The sequence below is a fragment of the Octodon degus genome, unplaced genomic scaffold, assembly GCF_000260255.1.
Source record: "Octodon degus isolate 3935 unplaced genomic scaffold, OctDeg1.0 scaffold00057, whole genome shotgun sequence".
Classification (NCBI taxonomy): Eukaryota; Metazoa; Chordata; class Mammalia; order Rodentia; family Octodontidae; genus Octodon; species Octodon degus.
Window position 1 is genome coordinate 1219783 of NW_004524633.1, and position 13536 is coordinate 1233318.

Consider the following 13536-nt stretch of genomic DNA (forward strand, 5'->3'; position numbering starts at 1 on the left):
GGGCGGGCGGCGCCGGTGGGGAAAGTTCGCGGCGGCGAAGGCGGCGGCGGCGGCGGCATGTGAGCGCCGCTCGGCTCCCTCTCCGCGGCCGCAGGATGTACTCGCCGCTCTGCCTCACGCAGGTAAGCGGGGCGCGGGGTGCGGCGTCCACGCGAGGCTGGCGGTGCCCCCGTGCAACTTCCCCGGCCGCGGGCCCCGCGCCGCGCCGTGGATCGGTCCCGCGCGGCCTGCAGGAGACGCGGCCCGCAGCGCGGGAGGCGGCGTGGGATCCACGCGGGACGGCCGCCCGGCCGCGGGCGCAGGCCACGCCAACCCCAAATCTGGTCCCCGCCGCCGCGTGCATTATTTATTTCCTCTGCCCGATGTGCTGAGTCCTTGGGAAGAGAAAGTGCAGCCCGCACCCCGCTTTGTACCCCGCGCCCTGACCGACTGCGAGTCGCCACGCGAAGTTGTGGGCTCCACGCGAGGCGGCTCACCGCTGCCCAGACCCGCTGCCTGGGCGTGAAATAACGGTTTACCCCGGGACCGGGCAGGCTGGCAAGCGGCGGCTGCTCTCGGCTCGGGATCGCGGACTCCTTTCCCCTCTGACACCCTGCTCTTTGCAATCCCGAACTGCAGCAGCACCGGCGATCCGATCTCGGAGGACTCCTAAATGGATCTTTTATGTCGAAATGGTCTGTTTGGGATTTAGGCCTAGCATTAATAATGGAAAGCAGTTGTTTTTAGTTATTGTAAAAGTTCCCCCCCTTCCCTAACAAACTTGCAAAGTTCCTATTTTAGGAACTTCTGGAAGTATGAAATGAAACTTTTCCAACCACTTCTGGCGAGGTTCACAATTGCATATGGATAAGATGCAAAGTGTTAGGATCATTTGAATGAATTAAAAGACTGCAGTGAGAACGCTGAGATTCGCAGGCTGAAGTTGTCGCTGGCTAAACTTTGCAACACGCAGAACTTGTAGATAATAGCAGCGTGCTGCGACAGGGAGCTGGCCGGCAGATGCTCCCGTGTCCCTTGGAGGGGCCAAGGGGATAAGCTGGCTTTCGGGGGCCTGCACACGGAGGGTACCTGCACTCTGCAGGCCCAGCACAGGGGCTATAGGGCTGGCTCCTCCTGTTTCTGCAGCTACTAGCATGCTAACAAAGATTTTTTTTTTTTAAACTCCTACATATTTGGTAGCGATGCATGTGCATTCACTAGGCCTTGGAACGTTTATATTTGGTTTAACAGTTTGTAGTAAAAAAATGTTCAAGAAATCTTATTTTAAAGGGGGTTCATTTAGAAATTGATTTATAAATTACCTTAATTTTCTGGAGTATTTGTAACACTTTAAAGCCAGATTTTAGAAAGAAAAACTTTGATTATTGTTCGTCTAAAAAAAGACTAGCAAGCACAGTGATAGAAGTGCTTGACATGAAAGAATAGATTCAGATACTTGTATGTAATTTTTAAAAACTTTACCAGGAAAATACAGACAGTTTACTTTAACCCAGAAGGTGTAGATCATAACTAAACCATGTACCTGGTTGTACAACGATAACCCAGCAGAAATTTATAGGTGAACCTTAAAAAAAAAAAGTAGAGTCTAGAAATACCACTATTCCGCGGCTGGTAAACTTGGCTTTCTTTCAAACAGATCAACATTTAAAATGTTCTGATTCAAAGTAATAGCCACTTTGGAACAGGTTTTGGGGTTTATTTTTATTGGTGACCTGTATCGTTCTTGCCGTGTAATATATTCTTTGTGTTTTCTGAGTATTGTGAAATGCTACGTAGCTGATGGTGGTTTGTTCAACAGCATGATTTATAAGGACATAATACCCTCCCATCACTTATGCTGTCCCTGGACATTTCCTACAACCTAATGATATCCTCACATCGCTGTTGTGGAGTATTTCTCATCATGAGTTGAGAAAAATATATTTAAAAAAAAATTAGTGCTGAGATTGTGCATTTGAGTAAAGTTTTCCAAAATACTGTGTACTTCTGTTGGCACACTCTAGAAGTCTTTGGGGAATGATATGTTACAAACACTTTTGATGCCAAGTGGGGGGCTTAGGTTATTCTTAATGGCTGGCTGACATAGTTGACCTCATTTACAGATTTTCATGATGGGAGACATGGGACTTTGGTCGGCAGGTAAATACATGTTTCAGAACTCCGGTGAATGGTCCCAGCTCCTAGAGAAGCGTTTTGAGGGTACCTTTGGACGTGGAAAGTGCCGCATTGTGATGTTTACCTAAAATGGTTATTATTAATAATGCTCTTAAATAAGGTAGTGTTTTAGCATAGATGTGGACAAGTTGGAGCCACGCTGCTGTTGACATTGTGAAAAGGCACAGAGGCTGTGAAGCGAGGTCTCCCCTTGCTGGTTACTCTGTGGAGTTGGGGGTTCCAGGAGTTCTTTGCAGAATGCCACGGAGCGTGGGTCCCCCTCGCGTCCAGTGTGCATGTGAAGGCGTCTGTGTGAGCACCGTCTCAAACTTAAGACTTAGGTATTTCGCATCTTAAAGATGAGCTCAGAATTTAGTGATACGTGTTTTGTGGCTTGGCATGCCGCTCAGCACATCAACTGTGGCTTGTCCCTCAGTTCTTTCTTTGCAAATATGGGAATAAGAAAGATTCTGAAACATCAGAAAAAATTAAAAATGCTAATGGCTTGTAGTAAAGAGGAATGTGATTCTTGTGGTGCTTTCTCTTTTCTTCCTCCACTTGAAGAATGCTTGCTGGGAGAGCTGGCTATTTCTCTTACGGGTTCTTTTATTGAAAAAGGAGCATTTTCAAAGCTAAACTTCAAACATAGACCCAAGAATTGGTACAGAGAGGAAAAAAACTAAGTGTCAATTATTGCAGTGATTTATTATATGTGATATCAATATACAATTTAAAAGGTTCTGTGTGGTGCTTAGATGATTGATTATAATTTGTAACATTTTAACAGACTTGACTATTAAAATATTTTACCAATTTTACTTTCTAAGTTTACAGTTGAATTTAAGCAATTTAATATTTAATGTAATGGTACTATTTCTGACACATACATATACCTAAAAAGTATGTATTTAGTATTATCTTGAAGAAAACAGCATTTTGTATTTGTCCTATGTACTCTTTTTTAGAAAGCCATCAAATAGCTCTTTGATTTTCTTGTTCTACTTATTTGAAGGTAAATAATTTATCTTTGAAGAGGGAGTTATGTGGCAGAAAGAAGTTATGTAAGATTACTGTGGGTGAGTTAATCAAAAGTTAGACGTGCTCTGGAGGCCTGATGGAGTTTTCTGTGTAATTTTTTTATTTTTACATGTTCTAACCAAATGTCAACAAGAGAATCAAATAATTTGGGTAAAACAGGAAGAAAAACTTTAATTTCAATGTTATTTCCAAATTATCTGTGAGGGCTTACTGGGGACTCACATCAAACGGCCAGTCTGTCTGTTTTCTTATGAGAAAAAGCTGAGATATATTTCTACAACTTAGACTGCCCCTTTTTAGGGGTGGTCAGCACTGAGGCGTCTCAGCGCACCAGCCGCCAAGCGCGGTGCAGTCAGCGCGGCACTGTCGTCACTGTGACGCTGTCTGCGTGTGCCCTTTGCTTTGCCTTGTTTTCCTTTTTATCTCAGTCCCATAGTGTGAAAGATTGTGTTCCGGACATAGATTCTTCATTTTTATCTAATGAGTATAAAATTCTTCCTTTCATTTGTATAAGGATCTGCCAAAATGTTTTAACTCTTTGGCCAATAACAGATTCCGTGCAAATACAATGTTTAAAGGAAGAAACAAGGTGTGGCAGAGTGAGGAAGAAACACATCCCAGGTCCCAGTGATATTTTCAGGGGGAAGCCCTGAGTGCCTTGATGGCCGGCCGTTTCTGCTTCCAGGCCTTCCTAAACATCGGCTGCTGTCTTGGCGCCTGCGTGTGCCAGCCTGGCGGCCTGGCCCAGCTGGGTGCAAATGCCGAGGTCGGGAGTGGGACCGAGGGCAGGGCTGGGCTGGCAGAAGAAACATCTAGATCAGCTTCACTCGTTGTCGGGGAGACCAGGCCAAGTGGGGGGCTTTGGCAAACTTATCAATCGAACATTCTTGGATTTTGGCAGTTGCTGTCTTCCAGACGGTGAGAAGCGATGCTGATGTGTGTGTCGCCTGGCTCTCACTCCCCTGCGGGGTGTCATGTGTGACCGGGGAATGCTGGGTGGCTGGGGACTCGCCAGGGCCTCCTGCGCCCCTCCTCACGGCTCTGCTGTCCTCCCTGTCTGCAGGATGAGTTCCACCCTTTCATCGAAGCACTTCTGCCCCACGTGCGCGCCTTCGCCTATACGTGGTTCAACCTGCAGGCCCGGAAGCGAAAGTACTTCAAAAAGCACGAGAAGCGCATGTCCAAGGAGGAGGAGAGGGCCGTGAAGGACGAGCTGCTGAGCGAGAAGCCAGAGGTCAAGCAGAAGTGGGCGTCGCGGCTGCTGGCCAAGCTGCGCAAGGACATCCGGCCCGAGTACCGGGAGGATTTCGTGCTCACGGTCACGGGGAAGAAGCCCCCGTGCTGCGTGCTTTCCAACCCAGACCAGAAGGGCAAGATGCGGAGGATCGACTGCCTGCGCCAGGCCGACAAGGTCTGGAGGCTGGACCTGGTGATGGTCATCTTGTTTAAGGGCATCCCGCTGGAAAGTACTGATGGTGAGCGCCTCGTGAAGTCCCCACAGTGCTCAAACCCGGGGCTCTGCGTGCAGCCCCACCATATAGGGGTGTCCGTCAAGGAGCTGGACCTGTACCTGGCCTACTTCGTACACGCGGCAGGTAAGTGCAGTGGCGGTGGCCGGAGTTCCTTCCGCTTGGAGTGCTGCACATTCTTGAGTGAGGTGCAGGCTGAGTCTCGACAGCCATGTGGCTTCAGAGACAGGCCGGGCCTAGGTGGAAACCCAGAGCCACGGCTTCTCGCAGGCTCAGGCCCCTGGTAAGTGGAGCTGTCCAAGGGCAGGTGGTTAGACAGCGAGGCGTTGTAAACAACCTCGATGAAACCCATGTCACAAAGAGTATTGAACTGACCATCAGTCTAGTGAAAGAGCCTGTAGTCTGGTAGTGAGGCAGCCTTTCTAGTTGAGTTTCTCTTGGGAGTGCTTTTAACCTACCTAGGCCTTGTGAATATCCTGCCGGTTAAGAAGTTGGAGTAAGATTACTATTCAATTGCTGATCATTTCTGAAGGGAAGACAATCACACTAATCCACAAGATTAGTAACTTTGTATTTAGGAATTCTTAGCATCGTCTCAAACAGTTAAGAAGACAGAACTAAAAACTAAACTCTTTGAAATCGTCAAAGGAGGGAAAAGAGGAAAAAAAAAACCTGGCCTGATAGTGCACCAGCATGCTGAGAAATCGCTATTGGTAACTGATGCAGTGAGCTGCTTTGATTTTTTTAAAAATAAAATTAATTATTGTTTCTAGAGCATGTTTTCCCTGTGCGTGTTTCGGCATTCGGGACAATGCTGTTGAGACCTGGGCAGAATAATGCATTTTACTTCGTTCCTTTTGTCCTGCTGTAGACAAAAGGCTCATTGTGTTACGCGAAGACTCAAGTCTTGTGTAGCTTGTTGACTTTTATACATATACTTGGGTCCTGCTAGATTGTGCTCATGGCGGTCACTTGAGCCAGATGGAAGAAAGTAGCTGTAGCAGCCTTTAGCAGGTCATTTTGGGGTATGTTTTCTTTTTTTCACTGAGGAGAGAATAGATACCACCTGTAAAGCTTACACTGCACTGTTTTGCAAAAATGTTTTAAACTTTAAAACTGTTAGCTATTTTTTAAAGATGTCAGCTGTATTTTCTATTATTTTTTCAGTATATGATTTAGAAAGTGAGCTTTGTTAGCCATCTGTCCTTACTTAAGAAACTGGAAAAATTAACTTTGCAAGCACGTCACATCGTCATTTGCATTCCGTTGGCAGGGGATAGATGAGTATTTTAGAAGATGTGCTCTGTAAGCGTTTCAAATATTTGGGTTTTTGAACATGTATACTTAATTATAAGTGCCTGTTGCTTTAGCCCAGTTCTGAGTAGCAAAAATAAAAAGCAGCACCTTGAAAAATATCTCAAAACGGGAGCAAGCAGCCCTTCTATAACCCACTGTTAGCACACCATTCATTTGTTTTATCTATGACAACAATTTAATGTTTTAATTTATCTGCTTTTCTCAGTGCATCAGGGTGCAGAAAAAGTACTGGTGTCACAAGGACTTTCAGGGTCTCTTTTTCAAATCTTGTGTTTATCTCTTGAATATTTAGAAAAATTACTTATAAGTTACCACAAGTGCGCTAAATGGCCAAGCTAAAACTCGAGTTTACCAACAGGTGACGCAGGCTGCGTGCATGTAACCTTACAAGACAGCTCGCAGACAGCGGGCCTACGTTGCTTCTGTCGGCAGGAGCAGGGCCCATCATGTTTGGACGAGAACGCTTCCCTCAGTGGAAGGAAATGCCCCCTCTCTAGCTGTCCCTGTGCAGGTGTTGTGGCTCCTCATGGCTGGCTTTTTACTGTGCTGTTGCTCCGAGCCCTTGAGCTAACAGTTGCGGGTTGTTGTGACACCCGAAGGGGTGGTGTCGGCATCCTTATTGCCAAGGAAAGAGGATTTATTGACAGCAGCATGGATCAGCTGCCTTTGACGTGGTTTTCCCGATGTGGCAGGAGAGGGAACCAGACAGGGGTCCCGCCTTGGTCTGCACAGAGCCGTGGGCCTGGCAGCTTGTCTGCATGCGCCGCGGCAGGGTTGCAAAGCGTTGCAAGGGCCTTTTGTCTGAAGTATTTCGGTTTTGACTTAGGAGATTTAGAGAGCTGTGATTTGTGGAAGGGAAGCTGCCAATATAAATAGGTCAGCATACATACAACTGAGTTGACAGGCGTCCGTTATAATGCTGAAGATTTGTAAACACTAAACTATGTTTTTACCTCCTTAAAAGTTTTGATAACTCGCCAGTATTGGCAGGAGACAGAGCCTCTGAGACGTGTTTCAAGGTGCATGCCAAAAGCACTGAGGCCTCCTCACCTATGGCTAAGTTTTATCTTTCTTTTATAGATATAGTTTTCTTTCTGCATCCCCCCCATGGCCACAGAGATCTGGCCTTTTCTGAGCATGTGCATAATCATTACGGCATCATGTATTTAGGTTTTCTTGGGTAGGAAGTTACAACCTTCTTGAACACTGAGAGGAGCAGATGTAAAATAAGTCATCTTGTTACAAGCAGAGGAGAATTATTCTAAGGCTTATTGAAAGGCAAACATATGATAATAAACTACATTCCAACTTTTCCCCTCAAATCCATTGGTATTAGAATTATGTGAATTTTGTGCCTGATGGGCAGGAGCAAGTGTGGTGAAATGGGAGGAATCCCTTGAGCCTAAGCATTTCAACTTGTTACAAGTTTAAAAGAAAAAAACGGTCCTGTGCCCCTCCGCTGGTCTGTCTTTGTGTTGTCCTTCCCACGTATAATACGATGATGAGATGTGGTGGTGTGCGGCACACGGTCTTCTTTGTGGGCATGGAACAGTAAAGCTAATTTATAGCCAGCCTTTAGTGGATGATCTGTATCAGAACCTACGATATGCCTGGCACGTGGCAAGGTCACAATTTAAGTTGTTAAGGTCATAACCTTAGCCACCAGGCATTTGACCTTTTAGATAAAGTTAACCTTTGTTCATTAGTAGTCACTCAACCGAGAACTTTCTGGAGCGTTTTTTCTGTTTTGAAACTGCTTCTGTATGACTCCCAGTAATGTAAGCACTTTCTAGAAGGATTCACAGTCTGGTTGTTGAGTTTGTAAGAACTATCACTTTTAAGGGCTTGCATCTTGGATGGAGCTAGATTGCTGTATTGATGTCACAGAATGATGTTGTCACTATTTATATTGGGTAGTGACTACCTGTGGGGTGGCAAGCCCTGAGGCAGCTATGTGGCAACATTTAAAAACTAAAATTAAACAACTGGAATTACACGTAATGCACCCAAAGCCTGTGTTAATTTTCAAGTGGCCTTGGGCCCAAATGCTAAATCGCAATGAATATCTTCAGTTTTGGGAGGCGTGGAATCTCCTAAGATTGGGGGTATTTGTAGCCATCTTAAAATTCACTTGGAAAGCCTGATCCGTGACCAGAATTTAGCAAGTAACTACTGCAACCCTTGCTTAGTCAGGGTAGTGAATCACTGCCCTCATGGCAGGAAGACTGCCTGTTCTAAGGGGGGGCGGGGAGCCCCAGCACACTGGCCTTGTAACGCAGGGATTACTGATTGCAGGGATTACTGATTGCTTCACTCCTGCTGGGGTTTGCGCGGCCCAGGAGCACCAGAGGGCCCGTCGCTCCTGGAAAAGGCTGTTGCAGTTTCTCAGACACTCAGTACCTGGGTGGCAATCTGACCGATTGCCATGTTACTATGCCACATTGTTCACGTAGCTATGCCACCAGGAAAGCTCATTTTAAATTAGTGAGATCGCTGCTACTTTTGCTCTGATACGCCACATATTATTCCAACCGAGAGAGGCGCTCCCGTGGAGGTGAGGCGTGGTTTTATTTTGGCTTCGTGCTTCCCATTCCTTTATACAGTGACAGAGAAAGCACGATGTGCAGATCGCCAGATGGTCGTGTTGGCAGATCGAGAGCCCACTTCCTACTGCGTCAGAGCAGGTGTAAGTGAGGAGTGTCTGCGCGTGCGCATGCATGCCCGGGCTGCACCCAGAGTGCTGCCTGGGCACTGGGGAGACTTGCTTTGGATAAGGTTAGTGCAGATAGAAAAGTCATTACAATATTTTTAAACAGGAATCTGTTACATTGTCAGGGTTTATAATTTTATGTTTAATTGTAATGCCTTTTTAGGTAAGCTTTGTATTAGTATAGAAGAACATTGCCTATCTAAAAATAAGATGCATTGTATGCATGTGCCAGCTCCACACAGGAAACCTACATGTGTGTTACAGACATGGACTAATAAAAACTTTAAAAAATTAGAAGGATAAAACACCAGTGTGTTCTGTTAGTGTGTGTGTGTGTGTGTGTGTGTGTGTGTGTGTTTACATGTGCAAGTCTAGGACGATGCATTGTCGGATTAAAATTTTTCAGTGTCTTAACAAGCTCCCAGGCAGAAAGTCAGCTAGTTGGTTTGTATCGCTGGCTGTGGCAAGGTGCGTTTGGAGAAAGAGGGGTAAGGCGACCATACGGTGACGTTAAGAGTTGAGTAAGACAGGAAGTGTCCTTCTGTCTCAAACTCCAAGTCTCATCTCAAGGCTCAGGCTATATTTTGTGCCACATACACGGTTTTTAAGAAATTTTTATTTGTCTTTTAACTCTTCAAAAATAGCACTAGCAGCCAACAAGCTCGAGGTGAATGAGGCGGTCACCCCGGGGACCGTGTCTGGCTCAGCCTGCGGGTGGGCGCAGTCCCCCGTCAGGACAGGGACAGCCAGCCCGCACCTGGGTGGGCGGCAGGCCGTGCAGGGAGCTGAGGGGCGGAGCGGGAGCAGCGGGCTCCCCAGCCCTCCGGCCTGGTCTCCTTTCCACCCTGGGATGAATAGCATTAATTTAAACCCATTTAAGGCCAGTGTGGGAGAAACCACGGGCTTTGTTGTGGTCAGTGCTGTACACAGTAGGACCGAGCGTCTCCCCGCCCGCCTGGGCAGGGCCTCGCTGCCCCCGGAGGGCGGGCCGGCCGCCGGCTCTTATCCCCGCACAGAGGCAGCCGCGGTGCTAATTGCTCACCAATGTCAGTATAGATTATTGCAAACAATTCTGAGGATTAGACCAGAAGAAGAAAGCAGGACACAGAACTGAGCTCAGCAGTGTGCTCAGCGCCGGCCCTTCCCTTTGCAGCCCCAGCTCCCCGCGCAGTGCTGCTAGCTGCGTGTCTGGGTTGCGCCCGCAGACCGCACGGGAGCGAGGAGGAGCGGGAGGAGGAGGAGGAGCGGGAGGAGGAGGAGGAGGGCGAGGCGGCTCCACTCCGGTGCTCGGTCAAGCAGCGACTGGACAGCGACTTGGGGCGCGAGCTACCAGGTGGAGAATTCTGTGGTCACTCTTCCCACCACGTGTTTCAGATTAAAATACTATTAGGGGTTGGCAGATTTATATTAGAATTTTTAGAAAGAAAAATTGTGCAGAATTCTCTTTAGCGTTTAGGAGGAGTCCGGGTTAGAAGCTTGGTTTGGGGGCCAGGATTTACACTTTGCTCTGCAGGAGGCAGCTCTTAACTGTAGCCAGCTTTTAGGCCCACTCCCACCAACGTGACTCTGAGATACACATTTCTTTAAGCGTATATAGTACAGAGTCTCACTACACAGATTGGACTCGTACGATCCTCCTGTTTGCAGCCTCCCAACAGCTGGGATTACAGGTGCGACCACCGTACCCAGTCTGAGGTACACATTTTTTACCCAAACTTTGGTGTCTCTGAACTTGAGATTTGCTAGCTACTGTTTAGATAGAAATGATGGTTTTTTTGTTAGGTTCCCCCCAAAATATTAGAAGACAGTTATTCATATTTTGTTATGGTAACTCGACAGTTTAAAATATTTTTATCTAATGGAATTAGTCTTCCCATTAATGTTCTAGTTAAATAATCATGGTTTGAGGCAGGGAATGATAAGCCCAACAAAGGAGAAGTTGCGTCCGTTATAGAAGAGAACTTCCTTGCTGTTCTCTTTGCAGAACACCTAAAGAAGACAAAGTTGAGAGAAAGAAGTTCATTTGTGTTATCTTGGTGTTCCTTAGAATGCCGTGCACTGGTAACTCAGAGATGGGAGAACGATCGGATTAGCTGGAGACTGGAGTGGAAAGGTTTTGATATGCTCTGCCTGAGAACTTGAAATTTATTTCCCTTCGTAGCTTTCTTGTGCTGCTGGACCAAGATAGGCTGAGAGTGGAGGGGTGGCAAGGAGGGCAGGCGCGTGGGCTGTGCTGGCTGCGCTTTTCTTCACGGCCTGCAGGAGCAGAGCTGCAGGAGCAGAGCTGGACGTCAGCCCAGTGCTGGAGCCCACTATGTGGGATCCTCGGGAAACTGAGTCAGGCCCAGCCTTTCTCCTGAGGCCGCTCACTGCAGAGTCCAGGCCTTCCCCTGTCCACCCCCAGAGCCAGGTCACACCATGTCAGCTCGGAGAGAAGTGGTCCTGGGGTTGGCTCCAAACTCTGGGATGACTTGTTCTTTCTTGTTTAAGGCTGCAGAAGTCAGTGAATAGAAGCATTATGGCCAAGGCTTAAGGCCCCGCCTCTGGAGAAATAAAGTTAAATTAATGAATTCTAGGTGCTTTGAAAGCCATTGACTATTAAAGCAAACTTTTTTTTAAAAACCTCCAAAGTGCATGCAATATTTTACTATGCAGATTTTTGTACATATTTTATATGCACAAGAAATATATTTAAGCTTCCTTTAATGACTAGGTTTTAAAAATTTAAAGTTATTTTTATCTGAAAAAATTATTTGATTATGGATTTGTGTGAAAAAAAATCTTTGATTATAGCAATATGAAAAAAAGAAAGAAACATGCTAAGCAAAGAATGGAGCTTTGCTAATTTTAAACTAATTTAAACTATTAAATAGGAAAAAATTACAGTGACAAGTTCTATCTTAATTCCCTTAAATGCCCATGTCTTATTTTCACTTTTTGAAACATAGATGAGATTAATGACTTTAATGCAAAACCTAGTAGCCTCACACAATGTAAATTTTCTGAGTGTAAATAGAAAAAAAAGGAATGCTGTTATGCTCTCATTAATTTGTGGTCCATATGACTTTTTCCTAAGGTATTTTTTCATGCTGCGCACTCGTAGTGAACAAGACAGACGGGCTTTCCTTTTGAGAGACACTGGTGACTACCATTCAGCCGTGGGGGTCAGTTACGCTGGAACGAGAACACAGGAGCTTGGGAACGAGCACCATGAGACTGGAAACTAAGATCAGGGTGGGACACGCGGGTCTGCACCTCCGCTCCCCACAGAGCCTCTTTTTGTCTCTGGCTTGTGCCGGTGGTGGCCCAGACACTGATTTTTCAGATGCAGTTTCTGGGTATAAATGTTCTTTTAAAGTATTAAACAGCTAATTTTGAAATGCTGTATGGGCTACAAGAAGTGAAGTGAAATTAAAACATTTGAAAAATGAACATTATTTAAAGATATGTGTGTGACTGGCTAGGTAGCATCTGCCATTGTCAGGCTGTTGTCCTGGTTGCCATGGTTTGGGTGATTTTGTTTCCTTTTGTAATTTTGCCAGCCCACAATTGGGTGGCGTGTTGCGTTCACGCTGTTGGAGAAGGGATCTGTGAGAGTCACGTAGCTTAACCGAGTGGGGACTTTTTGGGAGGAGAGGTGTTTGCCAATGGGTGATAGGAATTATGGCGTGTAACATATCAACGTTCATTTTACTTCAAACTCAGGAGCATGTTGCTTAATATCAGAAACTTGACACCGTCTCTGCGTTGCCGTGCATGCTAGACTTTCCCTTTCCTCTCGGGATCGTTTACAATTCTCTGTATTTTCCTCCTAGAGGGATAAGTTACTCAATCTTAAACTCCAACATAAAATGACTATCTTGCATATAGGGTCCCCTCACGGTCGCTTTTGGATATTCTGTCACCCTCGAAGAGAACAGATATGGCAGGTCCTCAGGTTGACAACCTCTCATCAACCCTTGGGACATGTTGCCTACAGAGGTGGGTCACAGGTGGCCTGGGCAGTTGGGGCTCTTGCGAGAGGACACCGAGGACTGCTCCAGATGGGCTGTTCTCAGCGCCCTCCCTCACCTGAGGTCGAGCCTCACTGCCCCTCAGCCTGTGGATCCAGGAGAGCAGCGCCTTGGCCGGGAGGCGCCTCAGGGAGCTTTGCTTCTGACTGCATGCCGAGCGGTAGTGCACACGAATGGTGCCGCTGGCTGGAACCTGTGCCGGCGAGAATCACCTCCAGCACTGAAGCGGCAGACGTTAAAGCTGGAGGGCTGCAAGCGCGGAAGACGAGACCCAGGTCCCACGTGAGGATTTTGGTGAGACCTTGCTTGGTGTGGGAAACGCTGCGTTTTGGGGGAGGACGTGGCTTTGACAGTGGTGCCTGGCATAGGGAGCCACTGAGTCCCGAGATTCTTCCCGGATCCACTCTGTGGCCTCGTGCCTTTCTTTTCCATGGGAGCGGTTCCTCTTTTGGAGTGTAGTTTCAAGTAACTTCGAGAATGAAGTCTTTGTAGCCATGCTGCTCAACAGCATGACTATTGTTGTATGTTCCTGTTGGGGACAGATAGCCACTGCAGCATTTTTACTGTGTGGCCTCTTAATATGTGACAAGGAGTTTTATTCAGGATCCCTTTTTAAAAAATGTACTTTTGGGAGTGTCTTCCCTCCCCATGTTCAATCAACCATTTCCATAGTTTTGAAAGAAAAAAGATTTAAGTGAACTTTTATTATTTTTTTAGTTTACAGATAAGACAAAAATCTGATTTTTATAAACTTATGAAATACATTTTAGAGTTGCAGTAAAATGTAGTGGGGATAAAGAATAACAAAACTTACTATCTAGTTGGGCTCAGAATA

General features: G+C 46.4%; 1 protein-coding gene across 3 annotated transcripts in view; it reads left to right on the plus strand.

The window, feature by feature from the left end:
* The first annotated feature begins 6 nt into the window (after positions 1-6).
* The window catches only part of Nfia (nuclear factor I A), a 319159-nt gene continuing 305629 nt past the window's right edge, over positions 7-13536 (plus strand). For all 3 annotated transcript variants that reach the window (XM_004633954.2, XM_004633955.2, XM_023718269.1), the window contains exons 1-2: positions 7-122; positions 4256-4787. In XM_004633954.2, coding sequence (XP_004634011.1) covers positions 96-122; positions 4256-4787 — 559 coding nt within the window. In that variant the 5' untranslated portion in view covers positions 7-95. The remainder of the gene's footprint in view (positions 123-4255; positions 4788-13536) is intronic.